The sequence below is a fragment of the Platichthys flesus genome, chromosome 21 (assembly GCF_949316205.1).
Source record: "Platichthys flesus chromosome 21, fPlaFle2.1, whole genome shotgun sequence".
Classification (NCBI taxonomy): domain Eukaryota; kingdom Metazoa; phylum Chordata; class Actinopteri; order Pleuronectiformes; family Pleuronectidae; genus Platichthys; species Platichthys flesus.
Window position 1 is genome coordinate 20,025,711 of NC_084965.1, and position 18,169 is coordinate 20,043,879.

Consider the following 18,169-nt stretch of genomic DNA (forward strand, 5'->3'; position numbering starts at 1 on the left):
AGAATCTTACTGAATTCACTAGATGAATTTTTTATTAATATAATGTCAATGATTCAGCAGCCTTCATTTTGTGATGGTTACTGTGGTTCTAAAACAGTCAACGATAGTAATGATTCAGATATAGGATACAAGTAAGCGATTCAAAATGAGCTAAACATTTTAAAATTCATCTGCTTACTAACTAACGAATATCTTTTCAGCACATTCACTGAATTCTTCACTGTAAGTGAAGAATTCAGTGAATGTGCATGTGCTATGTGAATGTGAATGTGCTAATCAGTTGTAATCAATATAACCAAGACTTTCAAAATAAACTAAATTGATTACAGACATTCTTTGGATACTATATTAAACATACAGTGGTGATAAATGTAGTAGGATGAGTCTGTGATGACTGTTATTTTATTTTTACTGTTCTAGCACCACTTTGAGTTAGGTTTGTTAAGTTACAGGAACCTATAGTCTTCTTTAAACAAAGTTTTTGTTGAATCATCTAACAACATGAAAAATCTTGCCTTCAACAAACCCTCCTGACTTATGTGTTGCATTGGACAATTATACATTTTTTTTCTATTGTAATTTTGTCTATATTTGCCTATTGACATATATATCATCAGATCATCAGATATCATATTGCTGAAAAAATTTGACTCCAGCAACATGATGATGGCTTTAACCAGGAGTCATAATGGCTTTAACCATTATCCTGTTTCAGGAGGCAACAGTCACTGTTAGAGACAGGCTGTGAACAGAGGTCCTTAATGTCGTAGTCACATGCTTTGTATAATCCCAACCATCCACTCTGACCTACTCGCCCTAAGGTTTTACATTGATATAACATCATCCTTCTGTCGCTGTTCCTGATGGACCATGGCATGAAAGACATTCAGCTGTAGCTCAACCCAAAAACACATGAACCGTTGGCCAGTGATATAGTTTATTGAAGAGGACAGTCTCCATCCTTGCCCCTTCACAACTGGGGCAAACCATGAGTTCTGTGTTATGAGCTCATATTTATGTTTCTGCTGCTACTGTAAGTAAACAAGAGTGTAGCTGCCCGGGGGAAAAAAACTGTGCTTGGTAAAGGATACAGCTACGTGTGACAACAACATTTCATTACAAGTGTGTAATACTTACCATATACCAACAAGTATGTGTGTTAGTCCACCTCTGACTGAACAAACACTTGCTTATATTCAAGAGGGAATATACAGTGCTGTAGTCAAGCCTACTCCCACTCTACTGTACATCTTCACCCCTCCTCCCTGAAATATACATACTCTTATAATCTTTAACAAGTAGAACACTATAGCTTAACACACATACACATACCCTGAAGCTGCAACAACAACAACTAGGAGTCATGTTAAAGCTAATGCGATGCCTTTTCAACGAGGCAGATCCTGGCTTAATGCCACAGTTTTATGAGCTTATATGTCTCCCCTCCACTGATTTTGCTGCTGCCAGCTTAACATTTCACAGCTGCACAAAGTCCTGAGCTGAAGGCCAATTTGTCTTCCATTCAGCCTGGTCCTACATCAGAATGCTGCAATGAAAAAAGTCACATGGCAGCAACAGAAAAGCAGGCTGACAGTTAGGGCTACTGAGTGCAAGCAAGCTAGATGCAACTCCAAAGACACTTTAATAATACAAGGGATGAAAGAAAATCTTAAAAAATTCTAATTTGGAAAGTTAGAGGAGGGGGCCATATACTCACTGCTACTGCATCAATGTTACACAGACAAAGTGTACATCCACTGTGTGTACACAATGTCCAGCAGGGTCAGATGTCCTTGGCTTTTAACTAAACAAAATTCCACTGTGTCCATCGTCCAACAGTAGTTGGGTGGAACAAAGTAATCTTTGACATAATACCTATGGAATATTTATGTCTAAGTAAAGGGGTTTTATAAAATGTTGTCACAATCAATTATATATATTGATACTATGTTGGCAGCTTTTGTGCTTAAGGGCTTGGTAGATCAAAGTCAGGAAACCACATAATCTATTAATGCATTACTGGTGGGTAATGAGTGTATGATGTAATGAGGGTTATACTGATTTAATCTTATGTACCCAAGTGTTAAAGATGCTGTACTGAACAGAACTGAAATAGTTATTTATTTCTGTTATAACCTGAACGTCTGAACGCAAATATCCAAGGGAGAGCATCCAGAGTTTGTGGACTTTTTCAACCTGGCCCCCTGGTACAAGTCGATGTGAGAACATGCAGCAGACCCAAGATTGGAAAAGAAGACAAATATATTCGAATGAAAAAGCGGTGCCTAATGTGTAGAAGACGTCAAGTGAGTTTGTGGTGATAAAGCTGATGCTTGTGTCGGAGTGCTGTAAACAAAAACGTGATCGCTAGAGCGGAATCATTGTTGTAATATGTTTTTAACAGTGTCTTGTTTCCTTGTCAGTAGTTATATGCTTTATGAGCCAGAGCGACTCCGCATCCACTAACTCTGGTCCCCTTGGAATTTACAGCTATTTGCTGACATATACTGACATAACAAGGAAGTGACAACAACTTTAGCAACACATGTCATCCTGTTCTATTCACGCCAGCTAATCTGAAAGCAAAAAACAAGGCCACTCACTACTTGTTCCCCCAAATCAATGAATTAAGGTGAAGAGATGGATTCAATATGAAGCCAGGAATTAACTACAGTAACTGCAAACTTTTATCCCTGTGAAACAATATTACTTGTCATTCCTTGTTTCTCTTTCTCCTACCATCTCTTTGCAGTCAGTTTCAAACAACCAACTCACAATATTGTTTCAGCAAAAAACACTAACTCAAAAGTCTCAGCCCTAATTTCAAAAAGATTACAAATGATAACCAGCTCTAGTCCTTAGAGCTCAGGGTTGTCCATCAGCCCCCCCACATGCAACCAGATGGCCATCAGTACAACATTGGAGAACAAGGGTGTACATTACCACCATAGGAAAGTGTTGATATGTCTATTTGTGAATGACTAGTAACCAACCCAAACAAACACATGGTGTCGGCTGACGAGCTGGTATGATACACGCATCCACAAACACAGACACACACACACACACAAACACACATTCAATCCTACCCTGAATAACTGAGTAGCATTATGGCATTTTGTCAATCTACTGGGGTGCATGCGTGGTCGCATACAGTGGACTTATGTGCTCATTCCATGAGCACAAAAAGGTGACGATATTTCGAGCAAAATACATTATGAAATCTATTGATTTTGAAGCAGCTCAGCTAAGACCTGTATTATCTATGCAGAGCACTTACCTGTGGTAGAGTGCAGACTTTCCAAGCTCCAATAACGCGACAGGACCCCCCTCAAAGTGCCGCCTAAGCTGCCGCCTCCACCCATACATCCACCCACCCCATGACCTCCATCCAACATGCTGTCCACCACTCTGCCTGTTGGGCTTCCGCCGTCTGAGTCGGAGCCTGGCGACAGTCCTGAGCTGCCACTGCTGCCACAGCTACCCCCAGGCAGGGGCACGCCCCCCTCCGAGCCCGGTTGGGTCCGCATCCCAATCTGGATGCACGACAACAGTGGGGGAGATGGAAGTGGACAGTAGAGAGGTAAGTGGAAATAAAGAAGACGCAAAGCGGATGGCAGGTGGTTTATTCCTCAGGCAGGGAGAGAATGCAGAAAAAGATGAGGAAGAGGAGGAGGTGGCCTCTTGGCTGATATCTGCTGCATTATTCGCTGAGGTAAGCTTAAGCTGTCAACTTGCTGCTTCCTCCTCCCATGCACAGAACAGGAGAGCTCTAACAGAGCTCCACTCTTCCCGTCATCTCTCTGCTCTGGATAAGGCTCTCATACAGCTCCTGCCTCCGCGCTCCTGTTTCTCTGGGTCTCTACCCATTTGTACACTGCTTCATTTTCTCACATTAACTCACACAGTTCTCTCTTTCTCTCTCTCTCTCTCTCTCTCTCTCTCTCTCTCTCTCTCTCTTTATCTCTCTCTCTCCTGCTCTCGCTCTCGGCTGACATCAGTGGGGGTCCTGTTGGGGGATTTGTGCAGCTCAACCATGTCATTTGCCTTCCAGCGACAGTGTGAACAGCTCACTAATGGTGCAGGATCCATTAAGGTGGAGACTTGGTAGAACAAGCTTCCCTCCTCCCTCAGTCCAGCCCCCCCCCCCCCCCACCACCACCCCATCACAATCACACGCTGACACACACATACACACACACACACACACACAGTATGTTGGTTTTTAAAGCATCAACAACGAGTTACTGTACATAGCATATTTTCAGATGAAGTTAATGGACATAATCATTCGATATTTGACTGTAATGAGCAGTTATAAATAATAATGGTTTATTGACGGATCAATGACGTATAATTTTTTCAACAGGCCAATTTTAACATAGAAAAAATATCTATTATGATAATTCAAACATTAGGGATGTTGTGTACATATAAAATCATATACAAAATTATAATTATTAGATTTTATTGTTTTTTTACCTAGATTAAGTGGCCGTGTGTTTAGGTCAAAACATCTATACCGTGACAGATGGTTGACAAAATTAGAAAATATTTACATTTTGAAACTTGTATGAATGAATACGTGTATCAAAACGGTTTTCAATTTCTTAGGCCAGCAGAGGTCAGCAAACACCAGATTTTTAGCTGCTAAAATTCAGTACACAATCTCAAGATTCAAGATTTTTTTTGTCAAACTGTTTAATGGCAGTGAAATGCTTGAGTCACAGGCTCCCTTCTATCAATGCTCAAGTAATACAATAGAAATAGTATAAAATAGAATATCGAAATTTACAATAGAAAATAAAATATATATATATATATAAATATATATAATTACAGATGAAGAGAGAAATAAAATAACACAACAATAGTGCAATTTGTGCAATAGTGCAAATATGCAAATATGCCACGGTGCTGGTTTGATGGCGTTATTGCAGTTCAGAGGAGTTTAAAAGTCTTATGGCCTCGGGGAAGAAACTGTCTCTGATCCTGGTGGTGCATGCCCAGATGCTGCGGCAGCAGGCAAAAAATGTTATGGCTGGGGTGAAAGGGATCTGTAACCCGGCTGCTCTTCTTCCTGCACTGGTGGGTGTAGAGGTCCTCCATGGATGGTAGTGCCGTCCTGGTGATGTGCTGGGCGGACATCACCACCCGCTGTAAAGCCTTATGGTTCAGGGCGGTGCAGCTACCTCCTCTCTGTAGGCCTTCTCATCATCGCCGGTGATCAGGCCTATGACAGTGGTGTCATCAGAAAACTTCACGATGGTGTTGGAGCTGTGGGTGGCCACGCTGTCATGCTTGAACAGGGAGTAAAGGAGAGGACTGAGCACGCAGCCCTGGGGGCTGGCGGTGTTGAGAGTCAGGGTGGAGGATGTGGTGCTGCCGATCCGCACCGCCTGTGGTCTGCCCGTCAGGAAGTTTAGGATCCACTCACGGAGGGCTATGTTGAGCCCAAGGTCTCTGAGCTTGGTGACAAGCTTCAGGGGCACAATGGTGTTGAATGCTGAACTGTAGTCGATGAACAGCATTCTCACATATGTGTCCCTCTGGTCCAGGTTGGAGAGGGCAGTGTGGAGGGTGAGGGTATATGGCATCTGCAGTCGACCTATTTGACCTGTAGGCAAACTGAAGAGGGTCCAGAGATTCAGGGGAGGGGGTGATGAATGGTTGGACCAGCCGCTCAAACACTTCATGATGATGGAAGTTAGTGCTACCGGTGTGGTAGTCATTCAGGCAGAGGGTTTTAGTTTTTTTGGGAACAGGGACAATGATGGTCTTCTTGAAGCATGCAGGGACTACAGACTGGAGCAGTGACAGGTTGAAGATGTCTGTGAACACATCTGCCAGCTGATCTGCACACACCTTGAGAGCTCGGCCAGGGATGCCATCAGTTCCAGGTGCCTTGCGTGTGTTGATCCGGTTAAGAGATCTCCACACGTCTGCCCTAGATATGACGGGGGGCAGCGATCCTCCTGGGCCTCATCAATCTCCACAGCCGGGGAGTTACTGTCAAAGCGTGCATAAAAAGTGTTCAGATCCTCTGGGAGAAATGCAGACACTACATCAGTACTGCTGGTCTTGGCTTTGTAGTCTGTGATGGTTCTCAGTCTGGCCCACATGTTCCTAGTATTATAGCCCTTGTAATGGGACTCCACTTTGTCCGTGTAGAGTCTCTTAGCACTGCTAATGGCACTCCGGAGCGCGTACCTGGATTTCTTGTATTCCTCCAGATCCCCTGAGATGTAGGCAACAGTCCGTGCTTTGAGTTTAGCATGGAAGTCACCATTAATCCAGGGCTTCTGGATGGGAAATGTTTTTACTGTAATCCTGGGTACGACGTCATCGATGCATTTGCTGATGTAGCAGATGACCGCGTCTGTGTACGTGTTGATGTCATCATCCTGGAACACACACCACTCCGTTATGCTGAAGCAGTCCTGAAGAGTCGAGTCTGATTGTTTGGTCCACCGCTGAATGGTCACCGGTCTGTCACGCTTGAGTTTCTGCCTATAGGAAGGCATCATGAGGTGCTCCAGGTCCGGAGTACAGCCCGATGAAATAATCTACACATCCAACCCGAACAGATTGTTCACCATGAAGCAGACAACTCCTCCGTTGCTCTTCCCCGAGTTTGTTGTCCGATCCTGGCGGTGAATGGAGACCCCCTCAGGAACAATGGCGGAATCCGGGATCGAGGGGTCGAGCCAAGTCTCTGTGAAAACCAACATGTTACAAAACGTAATGTCCCGTTGAAAAGCCATCCTGCTACGAAGTTCGTCCAGCTTGTTGGCCAGAAGAATTCTTGGTAGAGGAGGCCGGTTCTCACGTTTCCTCAGCCGGACCAGGACGCCTGCCCGCGACCCTCGTTTCCTTCGTCGTCGCCTCCGTGTTCCAGGTACCGCAGGTAAACAGCGCCATGGGTAGTCTCTTTGTTTGTTGTTGGTGGCGGTGAAAAAATTGTTTTTTACCGTAAACCCGATGGACAGAAGTTGTTCTCTATCATATATGATGATAGGGCTCGCTTTACCGGAGTGCACAATGCAAAATAAAGTAGAATAAATAACAACAAGATAGAAAAAAGTTAAAAAAAAGCAGAGGTGGGAGAGCGCGAGACACGGCAGCCTTCCTCGGCGCCATCCTCTCTCTCCTTCTCAAGTGATGCCCATGAAGTTCTATCAAAGAACAACTGATGGCTGAATCCAAAGCTGCGGCTGAGGCTATTAGTGTGCATGACCTAATGTGCATGACTCCCATAGATTGCGAGTATGTATGAATGTGTAAGTGAATGGGTGATATGTAATCTGTAATGTAAAGCACTCTGAGTGGTTTTGAAGACAAGAAAGTGCTCTAGAAATGCAGTCCAGTTAGCAGCACATACTGATGTATTGTAGCAGGACATGTGGGTGTTAGCAAGGTGGTTATAACTTCTGCACCCCTTGGATACCAAGCGCAATCAGTTGCCAGATTACTTGGCCTAAATATAAGAAAGGTTTAGCCTGGTGTGCTATCAATGTTAAAAAGTGGGTTAACAAAAGAGTGGAAACATATTTTCAGCACAACACGGCAATTAAATAACTGTACAAATGATAGCATTCAAAATCAACTTTGAGTTGAATCAACACTTCACAGTCTCTTACGGGGAGAGCGTGGACTAGGGGATAGAGCGGGTGTTCTGCAACAAGAAGGTTGCCAGTTCGAATCCCACTCTTTCCCATCTGCATGCCTAAGTGTCCTTGGCACGATACTGAATCCCTAAAATGGCCCCTCATAAATGCTGAGTGTTCTAAATATGTAAGTCGCTTTGGACAAAAGCGTCAGCTAAATGTAATGTAATGTAAGGTGGGGTTGCCTAACCTGGAGAAGCTAGCAAGAGAAGGCGACATTGCAACCGATATGTCCCACCTCCTCCCATCGGCCTTCTCATCAAAGCAACGTCCAAATAAACAATGCCAGACGTGAAGAGTGTTTCAGAAACAACCAACCATCCCTACCAAGGCTCCCCATGCATTAGTTTTAATTAGGTTGACCTAATAAACTGTCAACTGCTTGCAAACAGAATCTTAGTGATGTTACAGCAATAGGATATAGATTTAGGATCGATTTTATGCCATATTGTGATGGACATTGGACCTTACACCCTGTGTCTTGTGTGACGTGTTTACTTCACTTTTCAATTGCAAAACAAGTTCTGTGCATGCATCTGAGGGCACACACTCAAACATGCACAAATATTTCAATCTCTCATTTACGTGTATATACAAGTATAAAGTAAATACTGACTTTTGCTGATGCACCTGTCTACAATTTAGAGTACTGTCTTTACTTAATCTTGGAGACATGAATAAAACTTGACTGGAGTCCACCTGTGGTTAACATTGGTAAGACATAGTTTAGAAAGAAACACCTGCCACCTGTGTATACTAAGCCTTGACTGTCATTGACTATCCCAGCCAAAGCTGAGACTTAAACCCGGTAAAACATATGTGTAGAGACCTAAAGATGGTAGTTCATAGACTCTTCCAATTTAACTTGATGAAACTTTACAAAATCTAGAAAGAAGAATGGTACAAACTGGTCAAATGCAGCAGTACCTGGTTGCTGAATCCATCTATTATTTCAGAAAATAGATGTCTGTCTGTATGTTCGGGGAATGCACATTGCTAAACGTGACTTGCTAAACTTTGAATCAACAGTGACCAGCTCTATGTAGCAGTGGTGGATAGAACTCCACCTTAATGATGAAAAAATAAAACATTATCAATTTGAAACTACGGACATTAAGTTTAGAAAAGGTGAGGAAATGTATTTAAAAAAGTCGACGATTGTGTTTATTTAAAAAATATTATATACTATATATATATATATATATATTTAGAAATGTATCATATATTTTTGAATTTTTATAAAAAACCAGGCAATGTATTAGCCAGTATTTTTGAATTTTCAACAACCAACTACTCAAAATATGTGCAAGAGACATGTTTCATAGTGCTGATGAGAGGTACTTTACTATTTGTTTTATTTAGTCTGATAAATATAGAAATGTATGTCCTTTCTGTGTAATAAAAGGCCCATTAAAATGAAAATGTTCCTGAAATAACCTGATTCCCTTTTATAATATGTTTTTATGAATCTGTATAACAGGAGGGGCTGTCTGAGCCTTGGGTTAAAGTTAGAATGTACTGCAGCCAGCAGGTTGAACAAGGAACTGGAGTTGTTATGTGTTCAAACCATAGACTGTATATATAAATGGGCGGAGGGTCCGTGACGTCACCCATTGGTTTCTGCAGAGTGAGAATGAGGCTACTAGGAGGCGTTCCCCCTGCGCCATCTTGCCGATGCTGACTCCTCCTAGTTCCTGGCTAACCAATCAATGGGCAAGGACGAGGAGCGTGAGTGAAGACTGACAGCTGAGCGACGGCAGCAGAGCTCTAGTGGCCTGGTTAGCTTAGGCTACGGCTAACCGGCGACATGCTAACCCTCGGTGCTAACGGCTAGCGCTGCCCAGCCGGATGGTCGCGATCTTTACCATGAACTAGAGGTAAGTAACCTTGAAACTATACAACAACAAAACCTATTGCTTTATCTATCATCATAAGCATATGCTTTCAAGTGGTTTTTAATATGTAATTGTTATAAATTGTATTATTTATTTAACATGTCTAATGAACAGATTGAAGCAAGTTAACTACAGAGTCGTGTGTTTGGTTGTAACTTGATTTTTTATTTTAAAAAGTTAATATCATTAGGCTACATGTGTAAGTTGCATGTGATAGAAACCATGTTTCACAAATATTCTGATACAGGCTGTAATATCCACCATTACTACTGCAACTCGTTTATTTAGCCTGTTATGGAATTTTCAAGTGAATTAGATAGTTTAGATATGATTATAATCTCCAGCTCTGTGGGAGATTATCACCTTGAATATTACAGATGAGGTAGAAAGACATTTTGTCTATTCGTACAATGTTTTATTTATTTCAGTACTTTTATCCAAAGCGACTTAAAATATGTGCATTTAACCATGAGGGTACAAACCCAGAGCGCAGTACATCGGTTCTGTCCGAAATCTGTGGAGCTTCATACACAACACAAAAAAGCAACATGATGGAGATCGGCAGCTTCAGGCTGATCAACATGAGGACGACAGCACCAGCTTCATGTTTTCCTTCCTTCACTAAAGATGGCCTGCAACTGTTTAGAACTGGCTCATTGCTAAGTGTCATGGATAATAGTAAATTTCTATATTCATTATGGTTTGTTAAAAAAATTCACACTTATTAGAACAACGTTTATCTTTTGCTTTATGATTTGATACACTTTAGATAAGAACACAGTGTTTTATTTTTCTTCTTTGCCATAAGAGACAGAACATGGTCATCACAGCTGTGTCCTTCAGGCTCGTCCGTCCCTAATAAAATGATAGGAAACATAAAAGTATGGCATTATTCTAGAAGAAGTGTTACTTAAGAACAAAGTGTATCCTTATTTTCTGTGGATATTCAACTATGTATTTGAATATGCTTTTGGATTAAACTGTGCACTACCAATACAATGAATGTACAGAATGGAGTTCTATCACATTAAAAGTATTGCATATATTATTTTATCCATTATGTATTATGTACAATACTTTGCTTTGATTGTTTGTAAGTAATGAAAACAGGTCTGTACCTGGAGTCAGTGTTGAAGTGATGACTCAGGGTTCAGTCTGGTTGGATTCCAGTTGTGTCTCATGTTGGACAGCCTAGAGGAACATTCAATGCAAATACACAGATATCGAAAGTCATACATGTGCCAGGTTGGTAAAAATAAAAGTGTATTACTTCAAAGTACATCAGATCAAAATCATTTCAGCTTAGGAAATATGTGGTGGACATCAGCCTCAGGTTCTCTATGAGACTGTCCATTCTAGTAAAGTTACACTTTCTATAATTGATTTATATTTAACACAATAATTTAGTGAAGTCTGCCCGAGATTAACGATGTAAACACTGAAGGTAGCAGACAAGTTTAGTTTTCACTGTAACACGTTACAACACATCAACACCATTACTCTGAATAAAGAGCGTTAGGAGACGTAATGCTACTTTTAACAGCTGCTCTTACAATGCAGATATGACTTTAAATACTCGGGTTTCTGCTGACCACAGTAAATCTGTTTCTGCAGAATAAGAATCTGTGTAACGTAGTGAAGTCAAATGGGTAAGCGAGTGAAACAACTTTACATAACATCAGATATCTTACGTGCAGGAGCTTATTCTCCGGACACACACAGTGTTCTCAGTTTAAAAGATTCATCATCAAACTCTAACGCTTCTCTCTGCTCATGTCGGTGTGTGTCGGTAATAAGTACTGTTCGCATCGCCATTAATGATGGTATCTTGCCTCCGGGCTAGCGGAGCTAAGCTAACAATCACTTCTAGTACATCCAAATAAAATACTAAACTGTTCTTACCGCAGAAACGGGAGTGCAGACGCCTTTAACTTGTCCATCAGGAGAACAAGCAGAGCATCAAACCGTGTTACTCATCCGATGTGTGAGTGGAAGCCTTTAAATGGTCTCAGGTGGTGTTAACTGACCGGGGGTTAGCCTGTTAGCTCCGGCAGAGCCGAGCAGGCAGCAGGCTAGGAGCGGCAGTCAGCACACTGACTGTGGCGTCACGTTAATTTCAAACCTCTCTATCGCGTAAACAAGGGAGTTACAACAAAATTCACCCCCCTCAGATTTGTCATGAAGGAAGAACCTCGCGAATGAGACTAAAACCAATTTTTGTGCCATGCTGTAAACAGGTTTAATTCTGCTCTAAAGTCCTTTTTAACATGGGAGTCGATGGGACTTTCTGTTTCTTGGAGCCGGCCCTCTGTGGGCCACCCAGTGATCTGCAGCTTTTTACACTTCCGTATTGGCCTCATCGCTCAGCCCAGGATGTTGCCCCTTGAGTTTAAACCTATACTGAAAATGTCAAAAAGTTGCCTCTGATAATAATATATGAGGTCAACTGTATCATTACAAATGGTAATGAATTAGACAGAAAATGCAACAAACATGAAAACACAATTCATGGCCCCCCATAGAATATCTAAGTGCTGTGATTAGATGCACTGTATGAATGTGTGTATGAATGGGTGAATGTAAAACTGTACTGTAAAGCGCTTTGAGTGGTCATCAAGCCTAGAAAAGCGCTATATAAATACAAAACCATTTAACATTTAAAATGAAATAGCAAACAATACAACAAAAAACCTTTAGATTTTGAATATGTGATCACTGACCCCACATAATATCAACCAAGCAATGTCTCCTCATGGTTCATGCTAAAACAAGGTAATAGGAAACTGTGACAAAGTAGACATTTCTGTAATTTCTCTTGAGTTTATCAGTTTAATCCAAATCTAAAGCAAATCTTACACAGCTAGCCACATGAATTAAATGCATGACAATCCTTCTGACTGGCGAAATAATCTAGAATGCAGAGTGTCAAAGGTTACAAATTTTGATTTCCATTTAGACTCCTAGGTCAAGGAAAGAGTAAAGGGTTCAAAATCCTAAATAAAAGACTGAACCAGACTTGCTACTTACAGGTATAGGCGATGCGTCTTCTCCAGCCCAGGCAGTCAAGTCCAATGGGAGTGCTCTGAGAGAAGAAGTGGGCTTTAAGCGGCATCTCCCTGAAAGCCTTGATGGGCCCTGAGGTGACTCCAGCATCAGACTGTGTAAATGGAAGAGGATTGGTTTCGATCAGTATAGTCGCTTGCCTTCTGGCTAATGATCACCTAGACATAAACGAGTATTACATAATCACTTATTCAATATAACTGAGTGAGAAGTAGAGAAAATAATACAACATGATCTGGCATGCATGAATTAAGGGCAGAAGAAAAGAAAAATATATTACTTCATGCATAAAACAGAAGGTAAAGTGAGGACAGAATTAAGTTTAATTTCCAAGAGAAACCAACAGAAGCAACAAGAGAGAAACAGACTATCCAGGAAAACCAGACTCTCAAAAGAAAGGCAATGTGGGAAGAAGGTGAAGATTACAAAGATTTCCAATGTTTGGATCTTTGTCTTGGCAGCTAACAGCAATGTGACCACATCTTACTTTGTCCATGTCTTCAGATATCAGTGTGTTGAGCTGGCCAAGGCTTCCTCTGATGACTCTGGCCAATTTGCGTTTGTATTTCTTTTGCTCTTCAATCCAGAGGTCATCTGAAGAGTTTTGCTCTTGCTGCCGGCCACCTCTTTCATGGCCCACATCCAACCAGCAGCCATTCCTCAGCCTGCCAAGAACAATAGAGGCCTTCCCTTCGCTTTCCACCTCCAACAGCTTTCTTGTTCTGGACTGACTGGCAGGCCGACCAACATTTTGAGAGCCCTTTTGAGTCAACGGTTAACTAGTTAGTCAAAGTCGCCTTTTCTATCCAAACTCTACTCCCTTTGTGACTCATGGTATGTGTACAGCTGTGGTTAAGTTGTGATCATAACTTGTGATAGAGGAAAAGTATGCAATATACTTGACAGATACTTGTTTTCACTGAAATAAGGCTGGTAAGTAAAGTCTGTAGAGATCCTAACATCTTCAGTCTCATATTCCTGCCATTTCGTTGTAATTTTATTGCATATTACATGCAGGGCGCTAGCTCAAGAATACCTGTGGCAAACCGATGGAGGTGTAACAATGAAAACAAGGGAAATATCTCAAAATTTGGTTTCATGACTCCCATCAAATATGCAGTGTCTCCCCTGCACTCTTCGTCTGTGGCACTGATTTTGTATTATTTATGATTCATAACAATTGTGTTTGGTATAACATTTAGTGAACTCACATAAATGCAAAACTATCCATCAAACCGATGCCAAATCATCCGAAAGTAATAGAAAGCTACCAAGTATTCTATTTTGTCCAATTACATTGCAACGTAGTCGGAAATGCCATCAGCGTCAACATGCTGTGTCAGGAATGAGATCTGTAAATATGCCTATTTGCAGTAGTCTAGGTTTGTCAGTCAATTAAACATTAGATAACCAAACAACTTGTTTGTTTGGTTAGTCTACTTATCCAACCAAGCTTAAAGTTTTAGTGCTCCTAGTGGTTGAATTAGCCTGCATCGGCATATTCCATATTCTTGTCATGTGCAATGCAAGCCACAAGGGGAGGGGGGGAGTGGGTAGCGGGATAAGATAATGGCAGCCTGTTGACTGACAGAATCGACCACACTTCTGGAAGTCGAGAGGGAGAAAGAAATGACACTGCTGTTTCTCTACCCAATGTCATCCTCTGCACTGAGAGCCACAAAGAAAGAGGGACTTCTTCTCTGTCCAAACCCAGATACTGACAGATAACGATACACTGGCAACCACCCTAGGGCACATATTAACACAAACACTATTCAATTCAGAGCAAGAGATTTACTGGTCTTCAAAGCGAGTTAGTGTGGGTAAGTTGAAAGTGGAAAAGAAACACATTTCCAGAGGAGCTGGAACTTGGCTGTCATCTTGATAGAGGTTGAACAAGGCCTGGTCTTTCTACCTTTGTAGAGGTATTTAATATACAAAAAGCACGAAGTATTTACAACATTCAAACACAATCATCAGAAATTTGAATGTGATCACAGAAAAACATTTGCATTCATCATTCAAAATGTAGCATTTTTGTTGCACATTTCTTTTGAATATATTTGATTTCCTCTTACCTCTAATTCACTGATGAAGCCAAAGGAATACAGGCTGATGTGTGACTGGCTGTCTATTCTGTGCTCTTCCGTATCCAGAAGACTGAGATTGACAACTAAAGGGCTAGTTGAGGGTTTTAGGGTTTTAGGTCTCTCAGGGGGGTCTGTCAGCCCTTCCAAGCTCACTGACTGACCCAGAATTTTAGAACACACAGAACTGGCCCCTGATGAGTGAGGATAACAGAAGTTTTTACGTTGAGCTACTGGCCTAGGACTGTTGGGTTTGGGGCTCATTGGCCGTAGGGGGCTTTCAGTCAAGACCTCACTAGCAACTTGGTGGGACCTACTCCAAGGATATGAAGGCTGGTGGGTAAGGGCGGCTATTGAGCTGGGGCTCAAAGGTGAAACAAGGCTGATGTTATTGAGATGTGGAATTGCAGAGTCATTTGAAAATTGCGATAGGCCAGGTAAACACTTTCTTCTCTGGCCCTCAGATTTGCACCCATGGAGGTTTCCATTCCCTTGTGGAACTCCCCGTTTGGATATGGGATCTGTGTGGCGAAGGGCTCTGAGGGAGGATGGTGACACTGGATTGCTAAGCCTGTCCAGGAGTGGAGAAGATATAAAGTGTCCAAGTTCTTGCCAAGTGTTACTACATTCTCCATCTGGCGCCGACAGAGTTCTTTTCAGAAGCTCAGCCTCCTTGGGCATTTTTAGCTTCCTCCAGGATTGTTTGGCTTTAACCGAATCCAGATCAATGCACACAGTGGCCTGCTCCTCATTCTCTTTATCCATGGAACGGGACTCAAACAGACTGGAAAGAGACCTGTGTGCTTGTGCAAAGCGCATACGAATGTTTAAACTGTCATTGCTCTTGCTCCTCTTGTTGTTTAGCCCATTTGGGGACTCAACTTGCCCAAGAAGGGGGCTGTCTTGGCTTGATCCATCATTGCCCACCTGGCTACTCCCTTGGCCGATTAGATGACGGACATGATGTGCTTGTGGAGTAGAGTTGAAGAAGTCGCAGCTCTCTTCATCTACCTCGTAATCCACCGAGGAATGAATTTGGTGGATTGTTTGGTTGATGATGTCACCTCTGACAAAAACCTCATCATCTGAGTTGTCCTTCCTTGGGCCTTGTTCAGACATGAGGTCATCATTTTCTCCATCTGGTGACTCTTGGGGAATATTTTCACTTCTGCTACACTTAGAGCCCTTAGCCTTCCTAAAAGAAGGCATTTTAGCAAACACAGAAAATGTAGAGCCTCTATTTTCTGTCTGACAGCCTTTTGTTTTTCTTCTTTTTATCATTTTGTTTAGATGGTCATTTCTGTCTGAAATATTACTGTTGCTACTACCTGAGGTGTAACACACAGCATCATAGGCCACAGTCATAGGTCTATAGTGCTTTTCGCTACTGCGTAGGAGAGTTGTAGTTGTCACTTCAGGCTCTTCCTCAGCAGGGGCCAAGGATATTTCCTTCTGCTCTGCCTGGTGTTGTGGACCAGAGGGGCTGAAAATGTCCTCTGAAAGGGTAACAATATCCCTATCTACTTCAGCAGGCCTAATTTTCTCATGTTTTTTCTCTGTTTCTATTAACTCATCTACTGTTGTGCCACAGTTTTCCTGTAAACGCTCAGCCTCCCAAATTGGTTCTAAACTTCGGACAGCAAGTAGGTTGAGACTTACATCAGGGTGTGAAAATCTGACTTCCTTCACCTCTTGCTGTGAAGCTGGCAAGCATACCTGTGTGTTCCCTCTGCACTTGACAGCCAGTGTATGTCGCTCTAATGATTCAGACGTGTAGCATCCTCTTGTATTAGGTAAGCTGTGGTCCCCTGGTAGCTTGTATTCTCTAACTTGACAGTCCACATTTGAACTCAATGGCTTAGGGCCTTCATACCTTTCTGAGCTGGAATGCTTGAGCATTAGTCTTTTTAAAACTACACTATTCTCTGTACTCTTCTCTGTCTCAGGTTTTTGTAGCTGATTTGCATGGACCAGGCTTAAATGGACAAGGCTATTACAGTTTTTTCCTTGTACACATTTTGATTCCTCGTTGCTCCAGTTGAAACTGTGATCTAGTGAGGAAACTGACATCTCAGAATTTGTCTGGGGTATGTCTACACCTCGCACAAATGTAAGGATCGCATTTGTTGATGGCTCAACCAGTGGGTAAATTATTTTGTCATTACTCTTGCTCTGTGCTCGCCCTAAGAAACAATCTGTACCCTCCCCTCTCTGTACACCTTTTCTACTGCCCTTGTTGTTATTGTTAGAGTCTGAAAGAAGGAAAATAGGTGTTTTTGGGCAACTAACAGTTTCAGGGATCTTCAGATCCAACTGAACTTGCTTGCATTGACTAGAAACTGTGCTTGCAGGGGTTTGTATGTTTGTCTGAGAAATTGGCTTTAGACCTACACCTGGGGGTTCTCTTCTTCTGTACTCAATAGATTCACTCTCTCCAGGATGTGTTGATGTCTCCCCTATCTTACAAGGCAAATGTTGTGTATGAAAGTAGACCTCTGCATCATTGGAAAGGACTTCTGGAATAACTTGCAGCTCACTGTGTTCACAGAGCTCAGTTTTGCGAAGTTTTGACTGTGAAAGACTGACTTTACTCTTTGCTTTACTCACTTTTTTCGGGTCAGGACAAACATAACTGTACTCCCCCTCCAATTCCTTGGCTGGCCAGTGAAAAGAGCAGGGGGATCCGACCCTCACCCATTCCCCTCTAAACTTCTCTGCTTCTTGCTTGTCAGATAAAAACAGGAAATTATTTGAAAATGTGTGAGAAGACAGGCATTCCTCAGACTCGTCAACAGTGTCACGTTGGATTTGAGTTGAGTCAGGCACTGCTTCTGTAGAGACTGACTGAGCCCTCTTCAAATGTTTGTCCACTAAATGGAGCTGCTTGCAAAAAGGTATTTCTGATCCAGCATTCCCCTGATCCAACTTATTGGGGATTAAATTTTGGTTTTGACTTTGACCTTGCGATAGTTGTAACATCTGAGGTTGCTTTTGATCTTGTTCCCTCCGTGTGAACTCCTCCCTGTCTACCTCAACCGGTGGGACAGGTGAAGCTACTTTAGGAAATTTGGGAGCAATAGTCTGCTCAGTGGCACAGGTATCCAAAGAGGCTGTAGTCTCTGTGGAAAATGTGATGGAGGTACAGATTTCATTTATTGTTCCAAGTGATATTCTCCCCTCTGCAACATTGCCAACAAGTCCACCCTGTTCCGCCTTGAAGCAGACTCCTGAAACATTTGTCTTATCATGGGATGTTGTAACACCATTACAAACTTGAGGGTGGGTCTCCGACAGCCCTCCGTTGGGGCTCTCATCACACTGAATTTGTGAACAGCTAATGTCCACCTTGTTTGCCAATACATTGATTTGTGTATTGAGTTTGCCAATGAGATTCGAGTTGATGTTATGTGATACCCTATTTGTCTTTGTGCCATACGCGTCAGTGCTGTTTGAAACT

General features: G+C 42.2%; 1 protein-coding gene and 1 long non-coding RNA gene across 3 annotated transcripts in view; both read right to left on the minus strand.

Annotated features, from left to right (window-relative positions):
- Positions 1–15,381, minus strand: part of arhgef4 (Rho guanine nucleotide exchange factor (GEF) 4) — a 62,559-nt gene extending 47,178 nt beyond the window's left edge. The window contains exons 1-3 of one of the 2 annotated variants that reach the window (XM_062379865.1): positions 14,704–15,381; positions 13,113–13,385; positions 12,590–12,719 (exon numbers count right to left, since the gene is read on the minus strand). In XM_062379865.1, coding sequence (XP_062235849.1) covers positions 12,590–12,719; positions 13,113–13,385; positions 14,704–14,976 — 676 coding nt within the window. In that variant the 5' untranslated portion in view covers positions 14,977–15,381. Of the gene's footprint in view, positions 1–3,280; positions 3,994–12,589; positions 12,720–13,112; positions 13,386–14,703 lie in introns of those variants that run through there. The other variant, XM_062379866.1, reaches the window with a different exon arrangement.
- Positions 9,846–11,879, minus strand: LOC133932949 (uncharacterized). Its single transcript, XR_009912009.1, has 3 exons — positions 11,465–11,879; positions 10,681–10,753; positions 9,846–10,417 (listed from the first exon to the last, which is right to left on the minus strand). It is a non-coding gene; the product is annotated as an uncharacterized LOC133932949 (long non-coding RNA).
- Positions 15,382–18,169: the final 2,788 nt, after the last annotated feature.